The sequence below is a fragment of the Mus pahari genome, chromosome 11, assembly GCF_900095145.1.
Source record: "Mus pahari chromosome 11, PAHARI_EIJ_v1.1, whole genome shotgun sequence".
Classification (NCBI taxonomy): Eukaryota; Metazoa; Chordata; class Mammalia; order Rodentia; family Muridae; genus Mus; species Mus pahari.
In genome coordinates, this window is record NC_034600.1 from 28,026,571 (window position 1) to 28,051,918 (window position 25,348).

Consider the following 25,348-nt stretch of genomic DNA (forward strand, 5'->3'; position numbering starts at 1 on the left):
CCTCCCAAGCCGCTGATAACGCCTCGCTAGGCAGCGCTAGCCGATGCTGGCCTCGCCCTGGAGAGCCCGCTGCATCCAACCAAGGGCGAGTCCTGCCGCCCGCGAGCGGGGAGTGGAATAGCAGACGTGAGTTGCTTTGTCACCGCCCTCTCGGGGACTTTGGACAAATCACTTAGCAATCCTTTCTGCCGACGCCTAGTTGTGTCTTGCGAGAGGGGCAGCTGCAGAGAAGCGGGTAGCCGGGCTGGAGAGCCGCGCGACCTGCCGGCGTGCGCGCCACGAAACTTTGGTCCCCAGTGCGGTGCAGGGACCCCCTGCGGGAGCACGGTGGCGCGCCCCTCTCTTCTCCTGGCGCTACCTGGGGCCTCGGCGTTACCCCACTCCCTGCCGAGGGAGAGCGACTTCGGGACTGCGTGTGGCCGGGAGCACCGGGGTGGCGCAGCAGCGGAGACCTTGCGCCCAGGGGTCCCAGCTCCCCGGTAGGTCGACTTGGCTACGTAGGCAAGCGAGGGGCTTTGGGTGGCCGCGTGCGACCCCTCTCCCGCCCGCTACTTTCGCTTTCCCTCAGGGTAAACTTGCACGCCGCGGCGGGGGCAGCACGATCCGGGACTACCTGGATCTAGGCTTCTTGGCGGCGGAGCTCACGGGTCCCCGGGAGGTGGAGAGGACGGCGGGGCGACCGCAGTGAGCGCCCAGCAGATGCGGCGGCTTCGCAGCCGTGAGTGGTACCCCGCGAAGTTCCCGGGGCCCGCGTGGGAGCCCTCCCCGGCTTCGGCTCCACGGGATTTCTCCAGAGAGTGGCGGGGACAGAGGTCCTGGGAGAGTCAAGCTTCAGGTTGCGGGCGTCCCAGCCCGTGGCCTCTGCAGGGACGAGATTCCTGCGTTTTAAGGTCAAGTTTTCCTGCCGCAGAGCCCGCCAGAAACCGTCCTCCGCTGTGAAGCAGCGGCGTCTCCCCTGAAGGCTGGGAACCTCCGGGGAACCCCAGCCCAAGGGAAGGGACTTCAGAAACCCCTTGTAGGTGGGTGTGCCTCCAAGGTGAGCGCGGTGTGAGAATGAAAGCGCCAAGGTCCAGGTAGGGCTTGGAAATCCCGAGGGTTGTTCCTGTGCTGTGCAAATGGAGGGGGTGATTCCAGTTTGGGGGCACATACCCCACAGCTTTTTTTTTAACCTTTAAAACTTAAGAGCAATAAACAAAAAGAGTAAAAGAGCTGGAATAATATTGAGTCTCTTGTATGACTGAGGGTCAGTGAAATCACCTTTTAAAAATCGTGTACCCATAAAACATGCCCTTGTTCTTTATTAAGCCTAAATCTAGAAGCTAATGGTCTGTTTTGGCAGCTTTCGTTGCTAGTGCCTAGAAGAAGCAAGGTCTTTAAGTGAGTTACTGAGGAGAACTGTCTGTATTGCACTTTATAAGTATCCAGATCTATGAGAAATGCTGGGCTTGAGTGTTACAGTATTAGAGAGATGGACAGAGGTGTGTGGCACAGGGAAGGTGTGTATACCCTTTCCTTTGAGAGGCCAGGTTTAGAGTCATTTGGTAAACACTGCATATGCAGTAAGGCCAGCTGAAAATAGTTGCGGAATAAACTCCTCTTGAAGAAAGGGCTGGGGAGGCTGTATGTGAAGCTGCCTTTTCTACCCTGACCTGAGGAGACACAGGTGATGGGAATGACCTGGTTCCCTGGGGCTTCTCATTAGCACTCATTAGTAGTGTGAGTTCCTCTGAATAAGCTTCAGAGATTTAACTTAGATTTCTGCAGTAGGAACACCACCTGGAGACAATAAAATTGAGCAAACTGGAGTTCAAAAGTCAGCTGGCCAAACCAGCTGTGATTACAGTGAACTGGGCCCTTGCTGAAGCTCACCTTTTTGGGGTGCAAGCCCCTTACTAGAAAATGGAAGGTGGGCTAAGGCTTAGTAGGGACAGTTTAAACTGAGGGGATTTGGGGAGTAAAGTCTGTGGTAAGAGCGGAGGAGAGCAGGGGCAGTCAGGGCCAGGTCCCGCCCACCCACTGAGCCTGAGAGGACAATGGAGATGGTGTTACTGAGGAATGGTGGGAAGTGGGCCAGTGACATGGCGTGGGTGGGCCTTTGAAACATCTTCACACCTGTGAGTATCCTCTCATATGGTTGTGTTTAAAAACAAAAGTAGCTAGGTGCAGGAGGCTCCCAGGCCTAGCTACTTGGGAGGCTGATGTAGGAGAATCTCTTGCGGCCAGACACTAAGCTCTCACCCTGGCTGCTGCCCTGGAGAACTGCATACAGTGTGCAAGGCTGGGTCCGAGCGGAGGCGATGTGCTGCGTAGCCTGGAGGCATGCCATGGAAATCACTTTGCAGAGGACATGAGTGCAGAAAGGACCTGTAAGTTTAGGTGCTGCTATTCTCAGAAACAGGGAGTGCTGGAGTTGGAGCAGCAGAGATGGAGCAGGTTCAAGGAAGGGCACGTTGGGTTCCGTTGAGTCTAAGAGCTGCTTAGCTCTTGAGGCCCACAGGGAAAATTGTGTCCCCTGTGGGCTGATAGAACAGCTCTGGATGCTTTTCCAAAGCTGGCTGCCACCTGCAATGAGATGAGGTGTGAAGAAGAGGGCGTAGACATTAGAAGGTAGGAAAATGGATCAGAGCTCTAAGGTGGTGGCTGCTTCCAGGGTGAGAGGAAGTTAGAGGAATGTCCTTTTATGGTTATTTAAATGTGGATGGCATGGAACCAGTGGAAGGAGAAGACATCCAGAAGAGTAGGAATTCCTCCCCCCCCCCAAGTTAAAAAAAAAAAAGTTTGTTGCTGGTGGTGGTAATTTAGTGTCAATGCCTTACAGATACAGTGTTTTGAATTGAGTATGGCTGCAATTTGGGTTTTCCTTTGTAAGCACAAGTTTAATGATGTCAGAATGCAGAGGGTGATCTCAGGCCACAGGTGCACTTTGACTAGGGACAAGGACCGTGGATCGAGGCTCTGACAACTTGTTTCTTGGCTCTGCTACTTCCAATGCTTGCATCCTAGCTCAGGTTGCCTGGCCTTTGTGACTTGTCCTGGTCTCTGAAGTGACCCTACAGCCAAGGGCTCTTCTATCATCATGGACTGTTTGCAAGGATTTCCTGTTTCCATGTGTATTGACTGTGCTGTGTGTGTGTGTGTGTGTGTGTGTGTGTGTGTGGTGTCTGGCATACAGCAAACACTCACTGAGCCCTATGCTGTTGATTTCAATATAATAATAAGAATATAATTCCTGTGGTATCATATCTACCATTTCCAAATACATAATCTGAGACCTGGAGAATGATGAGATGGCAAAGGCCATAGAACCAACAAAAAGTATGTTAAAGCCACCGTCCCTTCGGATAACTTCTGAGTAAGGGCTGCTCTCCCTAGCCTGTCAGTGGCAGGTGCTGAATGTGACTGGAGACCAACTAAAATAAGAGAATCTAAGCCATGCATCTGGAATTCCAAGACTCAAGAGGCTGAGGCAGGAGGATTCATAATGCGCTTGGGCTACATAGATTCAGAATAGTCTAGAATAATTAAAAGGAAGAGGAAGGAGGAAGGAATGACGGCTATACAGGATCCACTGCTTGCCAGAGTGTGAGGAGGGGCAGAACAGGTAGCATCAGTTTTAGTGGGGTGTACAAACTTGGCCCAAGCCCTTTAGAGACACTTGTTTGGTGTTAATTTGCATTGCTTTGCATGCATTTGATATGCATTCCCATATGCTGGTAATTTTCCTACCAGGGTCTAAAGTCTGAAACTTCAAGAATAAGAGAAAAAAAAAAAACCAACCAAGATTAATCAGGAATTAAATGCAATTGTCCTGTCCCAATAGATAGGAATCATGGGCTCCATGTGGATTTGGGGGTGGAAAAACTGATCCGGGCGTGGTGGCACATGCCTTTAATCCCAGCATTTAGGAAGCAGAGGCAGGTGGATTTCTGAGTTCGAGGCCAGTCTGGTCTACAAAGTGAGTTCCAGGACAGCCAGGGCTACACAGAGAAACCCTGTCTCAAAAACAAAAACAGGTATAAGGTTTTAAAACTAATAAATTCCCCCAAATTTGGATTTACTGGGAAACAGGCCGTTATGCCTTAGGAAACTATTAGGGATACAGGGTATCAAAACCCAGGCAGCCTACATGGTGCACACATGCAGTCCTGGCATATGAAAGTCGGAACATGGGCTGGAGAATTGGCTCAGCCGTTAAAGGCTGGGCTCACAACCAAAAGTTGGAACATGGCCAGTTTGAGGTAATCTGTAGCCCTGTAGTCAGTTCACGGCTAGCCTAGAGTGTATGAAACTGTATAAATAAGTTAATTCATTAACTAGATAATTAATTAGAATGATAAAGCAGAGAAGCAGCCCAAGAAACAGATGATAGTTTTGTTGGTTGGAGCATTGTACCTGTGTGTCCGTAGGCCAGCTGCTTCAGTGTTACCTGGGAACTTAGAAGCACTGCTTCTGAGACTGCTCGCCCAGGGGGCTGTGTGGGAATCTCTGAAGATGCTGGGCCCAGCTGCCAGCTCTCATACATTCTCTAGATCCTCAGAGCAGCTTATGTTCCTCTTGAACTTTTTTGCTCATTGGCCCCTCGCCCTCCAGTTTTCCTCATGGGGGTCACCATATTCACGACAGCCTGCTTCAGATCCCTCCCTAAAAATCCTTGAGGAGGGGTGTACTGAGAGACACAGAGCCACTCCACGGGTTGTCGGCTGTCCCTTCCCGGTGGCTAGGTCTAACCTCAGATCCCTTCAGCCTTCTGCAGTCCTGTGGTTCTCAGCCATCCAGGGCAGTGGTGGCTTTGTACCGCTCGCTGCCTTTTTCTTTTTCTCCTTTGGCAACCTCTTTCTGAACAGTGACTCATGCCAAGTGCAGTCAGCCATCCTCCACAGATGCTCCTGCAGTGAGCATTGGTCAGTGGTGGGCGTGCAGTTGATGTTTGGGGCCAATGCATTCACTCTGCATTTAGATGTCATTATTCCGGATCCAAGTGGTGACAAAACTATCTGGCCAGTAGGGTCATTAAGGTCCAGGCCAATGAATTAATGACATGTGAGTTTCTTTGTTAGTGGCCCTTCTAGAAGCTAATGAGGCACAAAACTGGGGCCTCTTTTATAGTCCTGTGGAGCCAGCATGAGAAGAATGACCCTGGCCGGTGGTTCCTGGCAGTGGTCGCCTTTGAGTCTCTGCTATTCTGAAAGTCCTCTTTTAGTGTCAGCCCTGCTTATGTAACCCTATCCCAGCACACAGTCCCTGGACACAGTGGTCAATAACTGCCATTGAGGTTGGGGGAGGGGCGGGTATAGGTGACATAAAAGTGAATTCTGGAAGTAAAATTTGCACATTAGAATTCCTCTCTGCTTCATTTCAGTTTCCTGCTGGAGTTCCCTGTGTGGGGGGTGGGGGGTGGAGGTTGTCACCTTTATTCTCTTAGGATTAATTGCAGGGCCTAAAGACTGACACCATCTACCTAAAAATGATCAGAAGCCCATGGGGCAGATGCAGTGAGTCTTACGGGACAGGGGAGCTCTCATAAGAAAATGAAGACTAGTGATGCATTCGATAGAAACCTGACAAAATGTTACCAGCTATGAAGATGGGACAAAGGCAAGAGGCCTCGGGTGGTGGGTGGAGAGGAGAAAGGACCAGGAAGAAGGACAAGCACCACAAGCTGCGTGCAGCTTCTGTGACAAGCAGGGCACTTGCTCATTTTCTGTGAGAACTCTCTTAATTTTTATTTTGTGTTATGAATGCCTACATGCACATATATGTACCACTCACATACCTGGTACACACAGAGGCCAGAAGAGGGGTCTAAATCCTGCCTCTGTAGTTACAGGTGCCTTTAGACCACCATGTAGGTGGCAGGAACTGAGCCCAGGTCCTCTGCATGAGTAGCCAATGCTCTGAACCCCTGAGCTGTCTCTTCAACCCCCTGTCTCCTGCTTTCAAGGGTATGAAGGCTAGAGTGACCTTGCTCCTCTGATGGCCACGTGTATTAGGTCAGAAAAGGGGTGACATATTTGATGGCAGCCTATTGTGTCCTGAACATGAATGCACTACACTCAGATTTCTTTGGTCACTTCCTCTGCTATCCAGCTTGTTTTTCTTCTTCTAATCCAGTTAAAGGGAAACTAAATGTGATTGTCCCTTTGACCAAGATCTACTTGTGCTTAGGCATAACCCATCAGCCTATCTCATCTTGGATGGGTTATTATGCTGCATGAGAACTGTGACGACAGGCCAGTGACTGTAGGTGGTAAAAGAATTCAAGACAAAACAACACAAAAAGACAGGACTAGAGATTATTAGATACCCTAGTATAGCTACAACCAGCTAAACCACCTGGTGAAGGCATTGTGGGGGCTGTAGTTGTAGAGGGCTCTACTCGGACATCATGTCAATGCTATTGTGCCCTAGTTATTTAGGGCTTATCAGATAGATATCTGTGCGGGGCTCTTATCTGGTTAGGCAAAGGTGTCATTATTTTGCTGAGGAGTAAGTTTTCTAGTGTGAACTAAGTCTCCATGGGGTTGGCTCTCTGTGCAATGCAGCATGGGCCACTAAGGGTCAGACTCCTGATGGGCTGAACTGCTCATTAAAGCCAGGAAGTCTTTGCCTTGCCTTGCAGTTGTGAAGCTCTAAAATGGATTGCAGCTAATGCACTCGTGAGAGTTAACTCTTTCTGGTCCTGCTCAGAGGCAGCAGGGTTCTTGCTTGCTCTGAGCCCCAGCCTGTATTAAGAGAGCAGCAGCCTTGTTCAGTGGTTAGAAGAGTTTGGTATAGCTGTCCGTCCCAGAAATATATACACAGCTTTGGTCAAAGGATCAGTAAGGCTTCCTACTTCTCCTGGTTGTCTACAAGATGGAGAAGACCGGGGACTGGGCAGCACATGGCAGTGGCAGCGGAGAAGCACTCTGGCAGGCCTGTAGCAATGGCACAAAATGAACACTGGGCTCTTCTCCTGTCCTGCCACTCGCCTGTAGGAATATCTGAAAGACCAGGATGGGTGCATCCACCCCCACATTCCACCCAGGCAGAGTAAGGACCTGGCTTAGCCATCATGGTCCACCAGGTTCCTTCTGCAGGAGCCTTCCCAGCTGTCATCCTGCCCTCCCTCAGCTTGCAGCAGACGGATCAGGAGAAATATGTGGAATGATACTCAGAGCAGTCATGAATTAAGCTGCCTAGGAGCACAACTGGAATGGTAAGGAGGGTAAGGAGTTTGCGCAGCTGAAGGAGTGTGGGAGGGGACAAGAGAGCCTAAGAAAGGATCCTAAGAAAGCCATCGCCATAGCAAAAAAAGAAAGCCATGTGTCTTAGTTAGAGTTTCCATTGCTGTGAAGAGACACCATGACCAAAGCAACTCTTATACAGGTCATCATTTAATTGGGGCTGGCTTACAGGTTCAAAGCTTTAGTCCATTATCACCATGGTGGGAAGCATGGCATTGTCCAAGGCAGGCATGGCACTGGAGAAGGAGCTGAGAGTTCTGCATCTTGATCTAACTGCAGCCAGGAAAGGACTGTTCCCCAGGCAGCTAAGAGGAAGGTTTCAAAGCCCACCACCACAGTGACACACTTCTTCCACACTTACTCCAACAAGGCCACACCTCCTAATAGTGCTCCTCCCTGGGACAAGCATATTCAAACCACCAAACCATGAAAGAGACATTTCCAAATGCTAGCTACCCACTTGTCTAAGACATTGTCTGCACACTGTGACAATTGGCCCTCATCAGCCACTCAACTGAATTAAGGAGGAATTCTGAACTGGTGAAGTGGGGGTGTCTCCAGAGAGGACTGACCTATGGGGCAATGACATATTGTCAGGATGAGCAACACCTTTCCATCAAACCTCTAGAGAAAGGGTCCCTCTGTCCGTCCCTCTTCTTTCCAAACAAGTACAGCTTTTGCGCTGCATGTTACCAGACTCCAGCTTCTTGGACTTTCTAATGTGAATGTAATACTCTCCAGGGAGCATGCAGCTCCAGTGCCAGACCTGGACTGAGCGCCCAGCTTCCAAGACTGGGACGCTCCCAGGCTGTCTGCCTCTCCAATGTGCAAATGGCCATCATTAACTCCACCCCTGCTGTGTATGCCAATTTTATGCTATATATATATATACACACACACACACACACACACACACACACACACACAGTGCGTGTGTGGGGGGGAACCTTTACCAGATGGTCTAGCAGCTCAGAAAATACATCTTTATGATCCTCATTTCCTCATTAGTGTATAAATATAGGATAATAGACATTTTAGGGTTTAAGAAGGAAATTGACATAGGAATTATAACCAAGACACCAAAATTACCACAGCACGGGGTGAGGACTCTCACCGGCTTTAATCCTGTCACTTGCCTGTCTTGTGATCCTATGAGTCAAGTCCCTCGTTTTTAAAATGTATTTTCAGAATTTCAGACTTGGAGATAGTTGTACGTAGAGCTGTGGGCCCCCGCCTGGCAGCCTTGTACTGTAAGAAGTAGAGAAAAAAACAAACCAAAAAGCCTTCGCCTGTGGAACCCGTAATGGCCACCCCTCAGTGACAGTTTCTGGGTGTGGAGTGGCCAAGGTGCTTTGAGCAGGATGCCTGTCCTGGATTCTAGGGCAGCGGTTAGTACTAGGCCAGCTGTGTTAAATGCCTCTAGGCTGACAGCCATCCATCCAATTGCCCCTGCCACACTGTATGCTCAGGGCATTAATTCAACGACTATCTCACCACGAGGGAGTCAGAGCCTGCCTTACTCTCCCTAGACTAGGAGGTAGGTAGAGGCCAGCTGTCAGGACAGTTCATTGGTGGCAGACTTGGGACTCAAATTAGAACCACTGGTTCACAATTCCAAACTTGTAGGATGTGCCCAGAGGTCAGTTGGAGGAGGCAAATGTGTGTTAAGTTGGGAGATGGGGCCAGACGGAAGGAGTGAGGGGCGCACTCCCAGCTTTGAGCTGCTCAGAGTATTCTTGAGCCACATGGCACCACATCTTTTTATTGAAAACCTACCCCAAAAGTCCCTGTGTGATAAGAACATCTCAAGAAGGGAGCCCATATACAGGATGATGCTAGACACTGGGTGGACTATTGCCTGTGACTAACAGCCATGCAGGGCAGGCTCACCATGTGCTGGAGGGTGTTTAAGGGAAGCCTCGTCAGCTAACTGCAGTTCGCGCCAGCACTGGAGTTAATTTGGTAAATCTTGCAGGCTGTCTTCCTTCAGATGTTTACCTAAAGCCTCCATCTACCTCCAAATTTAGACGGATGAGAAGTTCAGCATGTTTGAGACATATTTTTGCACTTGACTATATACAGGGTTGTGCTGTTGAACAAGTTCTCACTTTGACCTGATTTAAAGTTCATTTAGAGAGAGAAGCAGCCTCGCCGCCCTTTTCCTGTGTTCATCTTTCAAAGTGCATGTTTCCTAAGTGTGCGAGGGTTGGTTTTTCCCATCTAACCAAAGCTCAGGGACGCATCTGCTACGTCAAGTCAGAGGCTTGAGCTGGAGGCTGAGGGACCAGCAGTCTCTTGGTCTATACTGTCTCCTTCCGAGTGGCTCTAGTGGCTCTAGCCATCTTTTTTTTTTTTTTGGTTTTTTTGAGACAGGGTTTCTCTGTGTAGCCCCTGGCTGTCCCGGAACTCACTCTGTAGACCAGGCTGGCCTCAAACTCAGAAATCTGCCTGCCTCTGCCTCCCGAGTGCTGGGATTAAAGGCATGTGCCACCACGCCCGGCTGGCTCTAGCCATCTTGTTCCAGGCAGAAAAGTAGAAGAGAGAAAGGAGAGATGCAAGGCATTTTCCCTGCTGAGAACCGTGTTCCCCACGATCTCGGATTCTTTCCAACACTGCCTCTTCTATATGGGAGGCAGGAAGAAAGTTTTCAGAGTTGCCCATTTCTGTTGCCAGCAGTAGAGGGACTCTCTGAGAGAAGAAGACGGAGGGGGACTGGGGGGGAATGACTGGTCTGGGCAATTGGCAGCCTGCCAGAGTCTTCCCTGTGGCTCCGTGTCTGAATTTTATTGCATCTCTGTTCTGGCACTGACCACATCACTGTCCGTCAGAAAAATCTGCTCTAGGTGTTGATTTCTGCTTTGCATACAACTACATGCTTAAACATTTAGTAAGCTGAGCAAGCCTTGTGTTTATCTGTCACGTCTCCTGTGCATAACAGCCCGCTGTAACCTGCGGACACTACTGTTCAAATGCAGCCTTGCCAGCAATGCCTGCTGCACAGTTGTCACGGGATTTTCTGGACTGGGCTTCTGCAAAGGTTAAAAATCTCTGCTTTGGAACTTCCTGTCTTGGCCATATTGACCCACGCACCGTGGATTTTCTTCTATCCTTCTCTTCTTAGGTCTGAGTCCCTGGATTTGAACTTAGTATTTATGTAACTTATGTACAAGATTTCAGGGCAGTTTGCATATTTTAAGCCAGCAGATCTTTGGCTGAACCATGTAATCATGACAGAGGTGCCCACCTTAGCACACATGTGTGTAGGGGGAGGTATATGTGTGTACACAAACGTGTCTCTCTCTGTCTGTGCACGTGCATATGTATAAATGCCTGGGAGTATGTGTGTTTGTGTGGATGTCTGTGTGCATGTCTGTGTGCATGACACACATACAGATTTCCACGTGTGCGTTTATGCCCTTAAATAACTGCATTGTGAAGAATCCTGGGAACAAAAAGATGTGAATCTAGGCTCAACCAACACAGTGGAAACTCAACAGATATCAACTTTGGCTTCTGTACTAATCAAGTCAAGATCATCTAGTCATGGTGACCCATATCTGTAATCCTATCACTCAGAAGTCTGAGACAGGAGGATCATGAGTAAGAGGCCAGCCTGGGCTATACCATGAGATTCTCAACACATACACATATGCACAAGCACCCACAAACACATAAGCACACATGCATACTCATATCTGCGCACAGGCACATACACATGCAACATGCACAGATACCCCATGCACATTTACAATACTTATTTTCACATGTGCAGGAGCACATGTGCATACACACATACAAACACACATATTCCCTGATTTATGCATACACAGATGGACATACAGAGCTTCCTCTACCATGCTGTTGTTATTTAAGGGCATAAATGCACATAAATGAGTTACATATCTTCAGCTAGCTACAGATCTTTTAAAGATCTTTTAAAGAGTTAATTTGGGGGAATAAAATATGGAGGAAACACTTTGATACCAAAATAAAGGCTTCCAGAGACGCAGGGGGCCGGAGGGAAAGGCTCAAATCTGCACACCTTGGATGAAGAAAGGTCTTTTCTTTATAACACAGAAAAGTTCACTTTAAAAAAAATAGACAAAGGCTTAAGGTGGGTGGCTCAGTGGGTAAGAGCGGATATGGCATAAGCAGGCAGACCTGAGGACCTGAGTTCAAATCTCCACTACTCACATGAAAACCAAATAAACCAGGCGTGACCGTGTGTACCTGTAACCAGCACTGGGAGGCACAGAGAGCTGGACCCCAGTGCTCAGTGACCAGTCATTTAGTTGAAATAGCAGGCTTCAATTTCAGTGAGAGATCCTGTATCAAGTCAGTTAAAAGCAGACCTGTGGAGAAAACCTCATACCCTGCTCTGGCCTTTGCATGCGCACACAAGACTTCAGACAGTTTTTAATTCAAGTTTTCTACTTTAGAGAAAAAAGAATCTAAAATATTTTTGACCCATATTTTAAGGTTAGAACATGGAACTTGAAGGCAGCTTGGTTTTCACGGTACCTAAGCTCAGTGTAATGGACAGAAGACGCACAAAGAAAGAAACTCGGGGCCAAGGTCTAGGTGTTGGTCAGCCCCTCTTCTGCAGGCTTTTGTGCCCAGGCAGGCATGGCATGGCAGGCAGGCTTGCCCTCTAACTAACATTTGAGGGCAGAGAGATCTGGGGAATCCTTTTTTAAAAGTGTTTGGAGACAAACTCAGCACTTGACTTCCTAAGGGTCTCAAGTGTTAAGAACTGGACATTTCATTGGCTTCGTGGTCTCTGGCATCTTAGATCCTGCTAGAACTTCTTGGCACCGAGGTAACCATGCCAGCTGGATGGTGAGCCACTTCTGCTCTTCACCTTGAGACATAAGAGGAAGCCAAGAGTCAAGCTGACCTCCCAGTTGCTGTAACTGCAGAGTAGTAGCTGATTTCTGTGCTTTTTTTTTTTTTTTTTTTTTAATCATGTGAGCATCTTACCAACCTGTGACGTGAGCAGAGATTCATATCCGTATTTTTTTATTTTTCTAGACCTATATATATATATTTCTTACTTTTTTTTTTTTTTTTTTTGGTTACGCTGCTATGACCCAGATTTCCCGTGACCTTGAGGGTCCGTTCTCCATCTGACCAAAACATCTTGATAGGAGTTACTCATTTCCCATGTAACCTTACACACCTTGTGATTTTTCCTTAGACCCGAACGACTCTGGAACAGGCACTGCAGGCAGAATAGAGATCTAAAGAGAAGCAGTATGGAGAATGACTTTCGTGTCCTGACGTTCCATTGAGGCCTCTGTTCTCGCTGTTTTGCAGGTAAAGTAACTATTTTTAAAAGATAACAGTCAGACCGAAGCAAACTACTGAGCAAGAAATCTATCAGCAGTAACGCATCCTTGCCTCAAACAGAGCCCAGTTAACCCTGCTGAGACTGTGACATTGGACCTAGGATCGTTGTGACAAGGTCCTGCCGGGGCCCTGTCCGAGGATGGTTTGTGTGTTCACAATGCTGTAAAAAGCTCAGGATGGCTTTGCTGGTTCTGTGCTCCTTTGGAGTGACGTTTCCAAACTGAGGTCAATACGGAGCCACCAGAGAGTGTCACCCCTAAAAGAGTGGGGGGCTGAGAGGAGAGATCCGTAGTTTCTACTACCCAGAGCATCGCTGGCGCTGCCGCATGGGGCACTCGCTGGTGCTGCTGGGCCTCTGCTGGCGAGTGCAGATTGGAACTGGAAGAAATTCTTTGGCAAGCAGTCTTTCAGAAGAAATGAGGCACTACCTCTAAACATTAACTACAGCAACAACCTTCCTGTCCCTCATAATCTGGGAAGATCTGGTTCTACATAACTCTGAAGCCCCCAGGGAGAATGGCGAAACTTCAGTTGAAAATTACTGTCAACAAAAACAACGTTGCCAAAGAGTAAAGAATGAATAATGATTTAGAATGGCGGGTACAGAGGATAATGGCTGCATTGCTTCGGGAAAATAAAACAAAAGAATTGGCTCTGGGTCTCGCCAGGAAACCATTCTCCTTATGGAGGCCCTAAAACCTGACGTTTGCAGACCAACATCTTTCTCCTACAGCTCTTTCATAGGCATTGTGTCATAAGAATATAGGATAGAAAGACTATTATTCTGCTCAATACGTGGGGCATAAAGACTTGCCCGTGATTAATGCCGTGCTGGGTCTTGGGGAAGCTTTAGATAGCAGAGCCCAGACTAGAATGTGGGGCTTTTGACTTTGTACTGCCAAACAACTGCAGTGTACCAGGGATGAATATACTTGGTGCTGGAGATGGAGGAGTAACCCTTTGAGGACCTCGTGTTCCTGTCTGAAGACAGATTATAAACCAGCACAAATGGTGGGAGGAGGAGGGAGCATAGGGGACAGGAGTATGGGTTGGCTGGAGAGATCTGAAAAAGGTAATCAGAGAGAACCCAAGGAAAGGTTGTGGTGGTTTTTCTACAACTTGAGAACCTTAGCAGGCTGGGGCCCAGGGAAAAGTAGTTGTAGATTAAGGAATAACAAGAACACAGGTCCTGAGGACAAGAAAAGACTGGAGTTTTCTTCAGAAGACTGGAGTCATCCAGAGCTCATGAGAGAGTGGAAGAACAAGCCAGGCTTGCGCAGGAAAGGCTGCTGATTTGTTCTCAGGGAAGGGTTTGGCCAATAGGGGACGGGTGTGGGTGTGGGGGGGCGTGGCTTCATTACTCCTGAAGCTTGGACCAGAAGAAACTAGGGAGCTGAGTGGGGGGCTGTTTCTCATGCACCTGAAGTTGATGTGGCTTGGATGGGAGCAGCCCGGACAGAGCGGGAAATGGGAGATGGCTCAGTAACACTTTTGGGGTGTAGAACCATATTCCTACAGTATAGGGCTAATATGCCTTCCCAGTTTGAAATCTCTCCACCACGTAGAGATTAATAAAGACTCTTTAATAATAAATAGCACACATCTGGCTCTGGCTAATGCGCAGAAGGGAGCTGGCCCTGAACAGAAACCCCTATCACCTATACAGTTGCACAGTCCAAGTTATTCTCGGAGCAATTAAACATGTTCCACCGGGACAGAAATCCAAAAGTTCGATTATTTGGATGAATGGGGAGATTTAAACTGTAAAATATTGTTATAGTTATCCTGACACGGACCAGGGATGCTTTTCCCACACAGCTATTAGCCAAGGTGGAATTAGCTTTTCCTGATAAGACAATCGGGTTGTTCCATTGGCTAAATTCTACTCTGTGTAACTTAGTTTTTCCTAAGCATGCTCAGTAGATCCTTATAACACCATTTGTGACTCCAGGTTCCTTTAGACCACTGAGACACTGGAAGGGCAGAGCTGAGCCATGCCTCGTGATAAATGACCATAGTTGAAATTCCTGGCTCTTCTATACATTACAAGCGAAAGTAAATTTCATATTTCCTGTGACTCATTTTCTCATCTTGAAAAGCAGGAATAATGATTTGCTGAACAGTATAAGAAAAGACAGATAATACTGACTTGTTCATGGATCATTAAGAAGGGGCAGGGATGTGTCCATGGACTCCGACATGTTGTTTTAGTAAATGAAATCCCAATCATTCCATTTTACCCATGAAGACTCATGGACCAGATGCAGGGGTGAAAACCTGCTAGCAGAGAGGCAGAGGAAGCCCCCAGCTGACCCCCCCCTTCACTGACGTCCCAGAAGGAAAAAGCTCCTGCTCCTTCTCCACACTGTCTTAAACACCCTTCAACTCAAAGACCCCCCTTCTCTTTCCTGGGTTTTCTTACGGTCACTACCTGCCACATGGTTAAGCAACCATCTGCCTCTTGACCTGTCTTTGACTTTATTTAGCTCTTGTTTACAGAAAGCTCTTGAGAACAAGGTTTTTCCAGTCCCCAAATTTGGGGATCACAATGTGACCAGATATCCTGCAACACTGACAACATGGGGAATGTTGTTGACTTCGGTCAAAACTATCTTAGTCGTGAGGACTAGGGACCCAGGTCATGTTGGATGCCACCATGAGGAACCCTTATAAGGAACTGGGGATCCTACCATCTGTAGAGTCCCGTAATGGAGACCAGTTGGCTGGATGCATGTCACTGCAATCAGAATGTGTCCTTCCTAAAGTCATGATGAAACTTAACTGCCAATGTGATAGAATTAAGGGGTATATCAGGTTAGTAATGACTTGAAGGCAGTGTCACAAGTGGAATTAGTGACCTTGTAAGAGGTCCCACACATGTGCCGTTCTGACTTCTGCCGTGGAAGAGCACAACCATAAAGTGCCATCTTGGAAGTTGGGCCGTGCCATCACTAGATGTGAATCTGAACTTTGATCATGGCTTCCCAACGTCCAGGACCATGAGAAATACAATTCATTATTGCTAAACTCCCCATTTTATGGTATTTTGTCATAGCAACAGGGGCAGACTAAGACACATATGTAATGGCGAAATTACGTTCCCAGCATTCCAAGACTGATGTGAGGCTCTGTGACAGGCGGGCTTCTTTCAGGGAGGGCTGCGAACCTAGTCACCTTTAAAGCCTTTTCGGTTTTAAGACTGTACATTTAGTTTCTTGGGGAATTGTAGATTTAACTAAGTTTTGGAGGAAAGGACCTAGAAGGAGAAACCATTGTTTAAGCAGTTTTGTTGTTGTTGTTCTGCTGTAAAGCATGTTGGCTGCTGTTAGAAAGCCCTTAACATTTTACAGACCCGCGTGAGAAGAGGACTGGTCGCACAGATGTTGTGAGTGACAGAAATGAGTAGGACAGCCTGCACAGTGAGGCCGCTGTAATGGGTTGGGGCAGGGCATGCTGTCCATGGAGTGTCTTGCCAACTTAGGGACCACTGCAACGCAAGCTGTTTTTCACTTCCAGCTTCTCTGTCTTCCTTGAGTTTGGTTGTTTTGTTGTTTTATGAAATAAGAATGAAAACCCCTTGTCTCTTCCTTGTAAAGACTGTAGTTGCTTGCCTTTCCAGGGCCGTCTGTCTTCACGTACCTTGCATTATTGGCCTAGTCATGAGGCTCCGTATTTTACATAGGTGCTGTGTTTACCTGCTTCACACTGTGACAGCTGTTTTCCTTGGCAATGTTCCTTCTAGGCTAGAACAAAGAGAGTGTAAGCTTGTGGAGAACCTTGCCTTCTGACTCTTTAGCACAGCTCTTGAGGTACTGTGGAGGCGTTACGGAAATATACCAGAGCTGAGTCACCCTCCCACCTAATGGTCCCAGCCCAGAATTTTCTGTGGTCAGAGATGAGCAAGCCATCATGGAGAATCGGTGGCCTCACTGAGATCAGGTTCTGTGGTAGCGCATACAGCCATTAGCCATCAGGGTCCCTCTGTCTAGGAGGACATTTGGGTTTTTATTTATTTTTGTTTCTTTTTTTTTAGTATATTCATCTTTATACTTCTTTCCTTATGTGGTAAATAATGATTCTCCTTTGAAAGGCTTTAGAAAAATATTCTGACATTCCCAAGTTAATAAGCTTTTCATATCCTATTTTTCAAGTTGACATATAATAAAACAAGGGTGGATGCATTGAGGGAATGCTCTCTGCCTCAAGGGAATGTCCAGAAAGTTTTCTAAAATATTTAGGAATTCTCAGACACCCCCAACTGCATAGTGACAAGATGTGAGCCAGGCATCACCGGTGACTGGATTCCTAAAATTAGCTTGTTCCTCCTCCTCTGAAGGATCCTACTGACTGGAAATTGATTAATCTCCCCATCAGCCCATCGATTGGCCTGGTGGGCCTGGGGTCTCAGACGGAGATGTGACTTATCACCTAGGTCCCCATAGATTAATTCTCCATGCAGTTTCTTTCTCAGACGGGCATAGTTTGTCGTGAGTGGAATTCATCTGCCCCTGCTTCAGTACAGTTATGTAAGACTTCCAATGGGAGCATCCGTGATGAGCTAAACCATTAAGGAGAGTATGGAGAATTTGTCTTCATGTATCCAGGCGATGGGGTTACACAGGAGGCTAAGTAGGTCTGAGAGCTAGACTCCCTGCGCCAAGCTCCAGCGCCTTCCGCATCAGGACCTTGAGCGGTTTGAGGTTTTTACAGACTTTCTTTTTAATTTGAGGCACTGGTAAAAATGGATTTAAAGTTGGAAAGACTTGGAGTAAGAAGGAGGCCCATTACTCATAAGAAATGTCCATCCCCGCTCACCTGCTGTGACCTGAATGTACTGAAGGAAGAGCATCAGGGAAGGCACCCGGGGGGTCCCATGAAGCCTTGGGGCTCGCCATCATGGAGAAGTCTCCCTAAGGAGGGATTTCTGCCCTTGCTCTTGGGTAGGAATTTATCTGTCTCATGTGCCACCGTCTTGTCTTCTCATAACAGACGTTGGCAGTTACCACCGTGTTAGTCTATGGAAGGGGCTGAGAGAGAACAGCGTTCTGAGTAAGTCCGTGTCCACGACAGTGCTATTAAGTTAACACGGAGTTTGGGGTGTCAGGCACTGGTTTTAAGTTGATCCTGGATTTGTACTGGGGCTTTAGGAATAGGCTGGAAAGACAGGCAGTCGAGCTGGATGTGGTAGAGCTGGCCCAGCTTACCTGAGGTCCTGGCTTCCGTCTCCATGCTGGAAAACAACAGCAGTGAACCTAAGTCTGGGCTTAAAGAAGTGCTTGCCATCCGTCCTTAGAACACTGCCGCCTCCCCACCTTGATCAGAAGACGGCTAGGGCGGCCATGTTCTTAACATTGTCTAAATAAAACGACCTTACAGATTCTCTATTTAAAAGCTAGTTTGGAGTAAGATGGCTCTGTGGTTGAGAGCATAGACTGCCCTGGCAGAGAACCTGAGTTCGATTCCCAGAACCCATGTCAGGCAGCTCACAGGTTCTTATAAGTCCAGCTCCAGGAGATCCAAGTGCTCTCTTCTGGCCTCTGTGGGCACTTGGCATTCCTGTTTATATGTTCCCATACAGGAACACATGTGTACCTATAGAACTACAAAATGGAAATCAGTCTTCTCAGATAGATAAACACTCACTGAGTCCTGTATAATTAGTGCACTGAAAAAGTTCCACGATGTATTAATAAGCAGGCTGGCCATGGGTAAGAAAGGGCCCAACAAGGAAGGGAAGCTTTCATAAATCTTTTATTGTAACTAAATTTTTCATGAACTCCATAATTAGCTATGTGACCTCATATGCAGCATACAATTTACAATACTGGCTTTCTAAATCCCATACTGAACAAAAAAAAAAACAAAAAAAACAAAAAAAAAACAAAAACAAAAAAAACCCCTGACCTTCAGAGAGGTTAACTAGACACAGCTACAGAGTGTTCTTCCGGGGTCCTCAAGCCCACCTCTGTGACATCCTAAAGCCACCACTTCCATCTCTTTTTCTCCAGTGTCTGGCAAGTTCTGTAAGTTCCCATAGTGCACTATAAGCATAAAATTATTATTTTTTAGGATTTTATTTTTATGTGTATGGGTGTTTTCCCTACATGTATGTCTATGTACCACATGTGTGATGTGCCCTCTGAGGTCCAAAGAGGACATTGGATCCTCTGGACATGGAGTTACAGAGAGCTGTGAGCTTCCAACTGGGTGATGGGCATCTACCCTGTATCTTCTAGAAGAGTGGCAGGGGCGCTTAGCAACTAAGCCGTCTCTTCAACCTTCAGTTTGTGGTTGATAAAATCTGAAACTCACTCAGTCATTTTCTCCCTGGTCTTCCTACTTTTGTTCCTGATTTATTCGTCCACTTCCTTCTCTGGAAAAAAGAGGAGACCCTCTTGCTCTGATGGCCCTGGGATCCAAGACTATTTACTTAAAAGATGGCCGTACCACTGTTAGTGACTGCTGCCGTCGGCCCTGCGTGCAGGTGTCGGCACTGACGGTTACTACCTCTGAGCTCTGGGATGCCTCGGAGACCTGGGGAGAACATGGACTGGGGAAATGCTTCGTGTCTTCCCTGTTGGAGCTTCAATGAGGATGGTCTTCCCTTCAATAGTATAGACCTTATTCATGTGAGCGATAGCTGTCAAACCTTGCTGTTATTATCTTCTTCTGGTTTGGTTGTCATGGCTAGGAACCTGTGTCTATGTGGTCTAGGAACCTGTGTCTATGTGGTCTAGGAACCTGTGTCTGTGTGGTCTAGGAACCTGTGTCTATGTGGTCTAGGAACCTGTGTCTATGTGGTCTAGGAACCTGTGTCTATATGTGGTCTAGACTCATAACGCAACTTCCTTGTCTACCTGGTTAAGAGGAGGAATTCCTCTTCTTCAATTGGAAGTCATTGGTAATGTACCTATTATATACCCCCAGCCAGTGTAAGCCTAGAGATGAAAGTAGCCACTGGAGTGTTTACAGAAGGAGCTAGTGTAGACTGGCCTCCTAGGAACAATGTGACCAGCTTAGCCTAGCCCATCCTCGGCGCTCCTTTGTATCCTCTGTGTCTGAGATGCCAGACTGGGTTTCCTCCAGTCTAGGGTGCAGGTGGCAGGAAGACAGAAGGGACTATAATCTGTAAATGTTGGCCTGGCCACCTTCACCCCTGAAGCTTGTCCTCCTTGGGGCCCTGCTGGTCTCTGCAGACCCCAGTGGATAGGCACAAGGGCTCCATGTAAAACCAAGGAGGCTGGAGGTTTTAGTCTGAGACCTCCTGGGGGAGCCTTCCCTCTGTGGTACCCAGGATACAGAACTGATTTCTCAGCACAGCCAGCAGCTTGGAAGGAGGCCAGTATCCCTGTTTAGGAATTGGCAGGAACTCATTAAAATCAGAGGGCATGCCACCCCGCCTCCTTTCCGTTCTCTCTCTTTTTCTTTTAATTCTACTTTCGCAAACTCCTTTCTTGTTCTTTGTGAATTTTATACAGCATGCTTTGATTATATTCACCTTGTGTCCCCCTTTCCTGGGCTCCCAGCTTTGTGCCCTCCCCGACACTGGGACGCTTTTAGCTAAAGGACGGTGCTTGGGAGCAGGGTGTTTTTATTTTGACTTGGGACAGGGTACGAATACTGGAAGGTATTTCTTTCAAATCAAATGCTTCCCCCATCCAGACAAGCTTCCCTCCTAAAAGATCCTTGGGGAGCAGGACAGACATTCAGAGAGCCAGGACAGGCCTGGGCTGTCCCAGAACCTCCCCTTTGTCTTTTGAAACTCACCTTTGTCCCTCCCGAAAATAAGCCAGAGCAGGGAGTCACAGCCTGTTCCAGAGGGCTTCTCCCAGCATGTCCTCTGGGACTGGCCTGTTTGGGGCAGCTAGCCCTGGCTTCCTAACAGCTCAGACTCTCCAAGCCCAGGGCTGGACCCACGAAGGGAAGGAACAGGATGCTGAGACCCTGGCAAGGGGCAGAGCTGGCCCTTATCTCTCTATGTGGATGCAATGATGGTAGTTAGGTTAGCCTTTGTTGGTGTCCTTAAGCATCTTCCTTCTACAACAGGGACAGATAACTGAAGTCAGTTAAGATCCCTGCCCTATAATGTGTGCTTGAAGTGGACTGCTCTCTTCCCTTGTTTTATCACAGTGCCTCTGTACCTCTGTGCTCAGGCATCTGAGCCTGCAGCATGGCGCCCTTGGCCTGTGCTGCCAGATCCCATTCCCTGCCACCACATCTCAGCCTTCCGTCTGTGGTCGCCTGAGGTCTTTTTCTCAGCTCACTGCCATCTCTGTGCTCACCCAGGCCATCAGGATCTGCAATTCCACATTTATGTTGCTGACACATTTCTCTGCAACCATCGCCTCTCACCTAAGCTGGAGTGGTGGCCTTTCTAGTTTCCCGGCGGACATTTCCACGTGGAAATCCTTAAGGCACGCAAGCTCAGTGTGGTCAGGACTGGGCCACTCTTCTCCACTGTCCTCTGCTTTCGGTCGCCACCGATGGTGAGACTACCCACTAAGAAAGCAGTGAGAGTTCTCTAAGGGTTTTCATCTCACACAGGAGTTAACAGGTCAGATCACATGGAATCGTGCCTCCCCTCTGTGCTGCCTTACCACTCACTGCCAGGTGCAGACCCCACTCAGGGGTCTTGGTACAGTCTTGGCTCTTAGCTTTTACTCTTCCAAACCCAGAGTGAGCCTTGGCCACTGAGGCTCAAGGCCAAGGTTTCTTCTGCCTCTTGTTTCTAAGCTGTGGACTCTTCCACAGGCAAGGCCACACACACTGTACCCAGGACATTTTTATAACTCTACTCTGAATGGGTGCTGGACTTTCCCCATTCAGACGGCCCCTTTGCTAATCCCTGTGAGGACATGGTGACTAACACAAGGCTTTTACAGTTTGTACAACCTAGGCATCTTACTGTCTGTGTGCTACTGTTTCTGAAATGGAGTTCTCTGGACTGTTCCTAACAGACTTCAGGCCTCCAGCTGATAAGCATCTAAAGCTAAATAAAATCAGATAACTTGGGGGGTCCCAAGTAAGTTGGTGCACTTCTGAGGACCTCTTGATCAACTGAAGTTCTCTTAACTTCTGCCCAAAGCCCAGCAATTGCCCCTCACATACACTAAATCTGATGCAGACTGCAAGTGACTCATTGTGTAGCCCACCTGCTGCATCTACGGCTTACTTGTCTGAAATTCAGCAAGACTCTCATTTGAAAAAAACCTGAAGAAGAAACTTCCAGAAAGTTTCTAGAAATTTGAATTTTCCCTGACCCAGGTGCTATAATAAATCCACGCGGCAAAGTGTTGTGTGAGTATTACAGTAGCATTACCCAGAACCAAAAGGGGTAGATAGGACATGATATATAGGTTATCTGCAAATATTAAGCCATTTTATGTCAGGAAGTTGGGCACTTGTGGATCTTGGTCATCCCCTAGAAGTCCTAGGACCAGCCCTCAACCATACTAGGGAATAGCTGTGATTATTATCATCCACTGTGCTTGATAACCAACATCCCTCCAAATGAGCTAATAATAGTTAATGCTATCATAAGTTTCCATGGCTTACTTTCTTTTTATTTCATTATTTCTGGATTTGTCCAAGGGTTTTGCTTCCTTTATCTTTGCATTCAGCACTCTGTGGGATGTGCAGTAGGTGGTACCCAGTAAACTTTGGATAAACTGAATTGATTTTTTTCTCTTCGTATCAGATAATTAATTACTGTCCCCTTCGCCTCTGCAGAATGAAGATATTCCGATGCTGCTTTAGATACACCCTCCAGCAGAAACTCTTCGTCCTCTTCTTAACCCTGTGGCTATTTTCCTTGTTGAAGCTCCTAAATGTGGGCAGGTTCCTCTTCCCTCAAAGAGACATTTACTTGGTTGAATACTCCCTAAGTACGTCACCATTTGTAAGGAACAGATTCCCCGAGACTGGGGACGCAGCCAGGGACGACGTTAACTGCTCGGGGGTCTACGAGCACGAGCCTTTGGAAATCGGCAAGAGCCTGGAAATCAGAAGACGGAACATCATCGACTTGGAGGACGGTGATGTCGTGGCAATGACAAGTGACTGTGACGTTTATCAAACCCTGAGACAGTACGATGAAAAGCTCGTTTCAAGAGAGGAGGAGGACTTCCCCATAGCCTATTCGCTGGTCGTCCACAAAGATGCCATTATGGTTGAACGGTTGATCCGAGCTATTTACAACCAGCACAACCTTTACTGTATCCATTACGACCTGAAGTCACCGGACACGTTCAAAGCTGCCATGAACAACCTAGCTAAGTGCTTCCCCAATATCTTCATCGCTTCCAAATTAGAGACTGTGGAGTACGCTCACATATCCAGGCTCCAGGCCGACTGGAACTGTTTATCAGACCTCCTCAAGTCTTCCGTTCAGTGGAAGTATGTCATCAACCTCTGTGGGCAAGACTTTCCCCTAAAGTCAAATTTTGAATTAGTGACAGAGCTGAAAAAACTCCAAGGAAGGAATATGTTAGAGACCGTGAGGCCTCCCAGTGGTAAGATGGAGAGGTTCACCTACCATCATGAGCTCAGACAGATGCCTTATGATTATATGAAGCTCCCGGTAAAGACAAACGTCTCCAAGGGGGCGCCCCCTCACAACATCGAGGTCTTTGTAGGCAGCGCCTATTTTGTTTTAAGTCAAGCATTTGTTAAATACATTTTCAACAGCTCCCTCGTTGAAGACTTTTTTGCCTGGTCTAAAGATACGTACTCTCCCGATGAGCACTTCTGGGCCACCTTAATCAGGATACCAGGAATACCGGGGGGGATCTCCAGATCGTCCCAGGACGTGTCTGACCTGCAGAGTAAGACCCGCCTGGTCAAATGGTATTACTATGAAGGCTTTTTCTACCCCAACTGCACTGGCTCTCACCTTCGAAGTGTGTGTATTTACGGAGCTGCGGAATTACGGTGGCTCTTAAAGGAAGGGCATTGGTTTGCGAATAAGTTCGATTCTAAAGTTGACCCCATCTTGATTAAATGTCTGGCAGAAAAACTTGAAGAGCAACAGAGAAAGTTGATTGCTTTCTCTTCAGAGAAGTTCGTTACAGAGGGAAATGCCAAAGCCACACATCATAAGCTGACTAAGGGCTAGAGGGTGTCTGTTACAAAGAGTTAAGTGACATGGAATTACACACCCATGCCATGCCCAACAGCACCTGAACTTAATAGTTTTTCCAAGGTTGAAACTTCTACAGATCTCCCTGCCTGGGCTTTGAGCCCACAATTGGCTGGTGTTTAAGTACTGGATTCGCTTGTCATCTTGCTAAGTCAGGGATGTTAAATGTTCAGTGATATCACATTTATTGAACACCTAACAGTGCACCGGGCACTTTATCAAAAGACACCCAAGAGTTCAGCCTAAGTTGCAGTGACTTGTGCCCTTGGGGAGCAGCCTTTACCCTCCCAGTGTGGCAACTGTTGTGTTTCTTGTTTCCGTGTAACGAGGGTGCTACTGAAGCCAACTCTGGGGTCTGTGCTAATAGCACAAGCCACTCCCTCTGAAAAGCATGGGAGTGTGAAGCCAGCCCTCCCCCTTCTCTCACTTTAGCAACCGGAGACCTTTTTGAATCGTTAGAATATTAGGGATTCCACTACCTCAGGGAAGCTCAAAGACGTGTCCGATCGCCTGCTTGCCAAAGTATAATTTATGTACCTTTTGGTGCCTCACTTTTCTGATTCAGGGTAGAGGGAGTGCTGTTGGTGTGATGTTTGTAGGGTATGGTTCTCTGAGAAGGCAGAGGGGCAGGCATGGGTGGAAAGGAACAGAGGTTCAATTCAACTTTGCATTTGTTATACAATGGTGTCACAACTGGCTTTCTTTTTAATTCACTTGTTTCTTTAAAACACAGGTACTGATAAAGATAAAACTGGGAACTAGTTCAAAATGTCATAGGCCAGAACCCCAGGCCCACACTTGTCATTTTATAAGGTAACATTATAGATACAATTGTATCCTTGACACAGGGGGACACTTCTGACAGGGTTCATAGTTCTGTTCTATGTAAGGGCCCAGTCAGTAAGCTTTCTTAGAAGGATTTTGTGAAATATGACAGCTTTCTCAGTTGGTTATTGTTGTCATTCATTTTCCTTTTTTAAACAAAATGGAGTCAAAATTCAAAATCGTTAACACTTCGTGTTAGTGCAGCATTTTTCTCAACTAAGCACCAAAGAGAATATTATTACCCTTATTTTACAAACACCCACACTCAGAATCATTTTACATGCACACACATACACATGCACACATACACAAACATTCGCACAGATGGGGGAGGGGCAGAGGCCCATCGAAACTGAATGTATTGGGTATTGTGCTGCTGAGCCACAGTCCTGAGAACAGGCTGCAACATTACAACAGTCTCTGTGGAGGGTAGGACATATGTAAAAATCCCTTGTGTTTTGATATCAGCCCCAATAACTAATTATGTAGTGATCAAGGCCAAAATCAGATTATTTGAAAGACTGGAGTATGTAAATATCATTTTACACTTCTGTGCTCTGCATGCACCATGCTCTTGGCATATATAACGGTTCATAGCGCTAGCTGCTTTGTGGCCCCATTTTGCTCCGTTTCTTTATCTTTAACTCACCTTGCACCCCTTTCGATACCCTTTGGATGCTTTTGTTCCCTAGAAAACGTCTGTTACCAAGTTTCTATCCTTAGATGATAAAGTATAGAGGGTGGTTCGGCAGTTAGGAAAACATACTGCTCTTGCAGAAGACCCAAGTTCTGTTCCCAGCACTCACACCAGGTG

At 47.3% G+C, this 25,348-nt stretch overlaps 1 protein-coding gene across 4 annotated transcripts; it reads left to right on the plus strand.

The window, feature by feature from the left end:
- The first annotated feature begins 222 nt into the window (after positions 1-222).
- Positions 223-25,348, plus strand: Gcnt4 (glucosaminyl (N-acetyl) transferase 4). Of its 4 annotated transcripts, none has more exons than XM_029544050.1 (3): positions 223-479; positions 12,421-12,539; positions 22,302-25,348. In XM_029544050.1, the coding sequence occupies exon 3, from the start codon at positions 22,303-22,305 to the stop codon at positions 23,683-23,685; it is 1,383 nt and encodes a 460-aa protein (XP_029399910.1). In that variant the 5' UTR covers positions 223-479; positions 12,421-12,539; position 22,302; the 3' UTR covers positions 23,686-25,348. The 4 variants fall into 4 exon arrangements, with proteins under 4 accessions (XP_029399910.1, XP_029399911.1, XP_029399912.1 ...); XM_029544051.1 differs by lacking the exon at positions 223-479 and adding an exon at positions 870-1,073; XM_029544052.1 differs by lacking the exon at positions 223-479 and adding an exon at positions 870-1,019.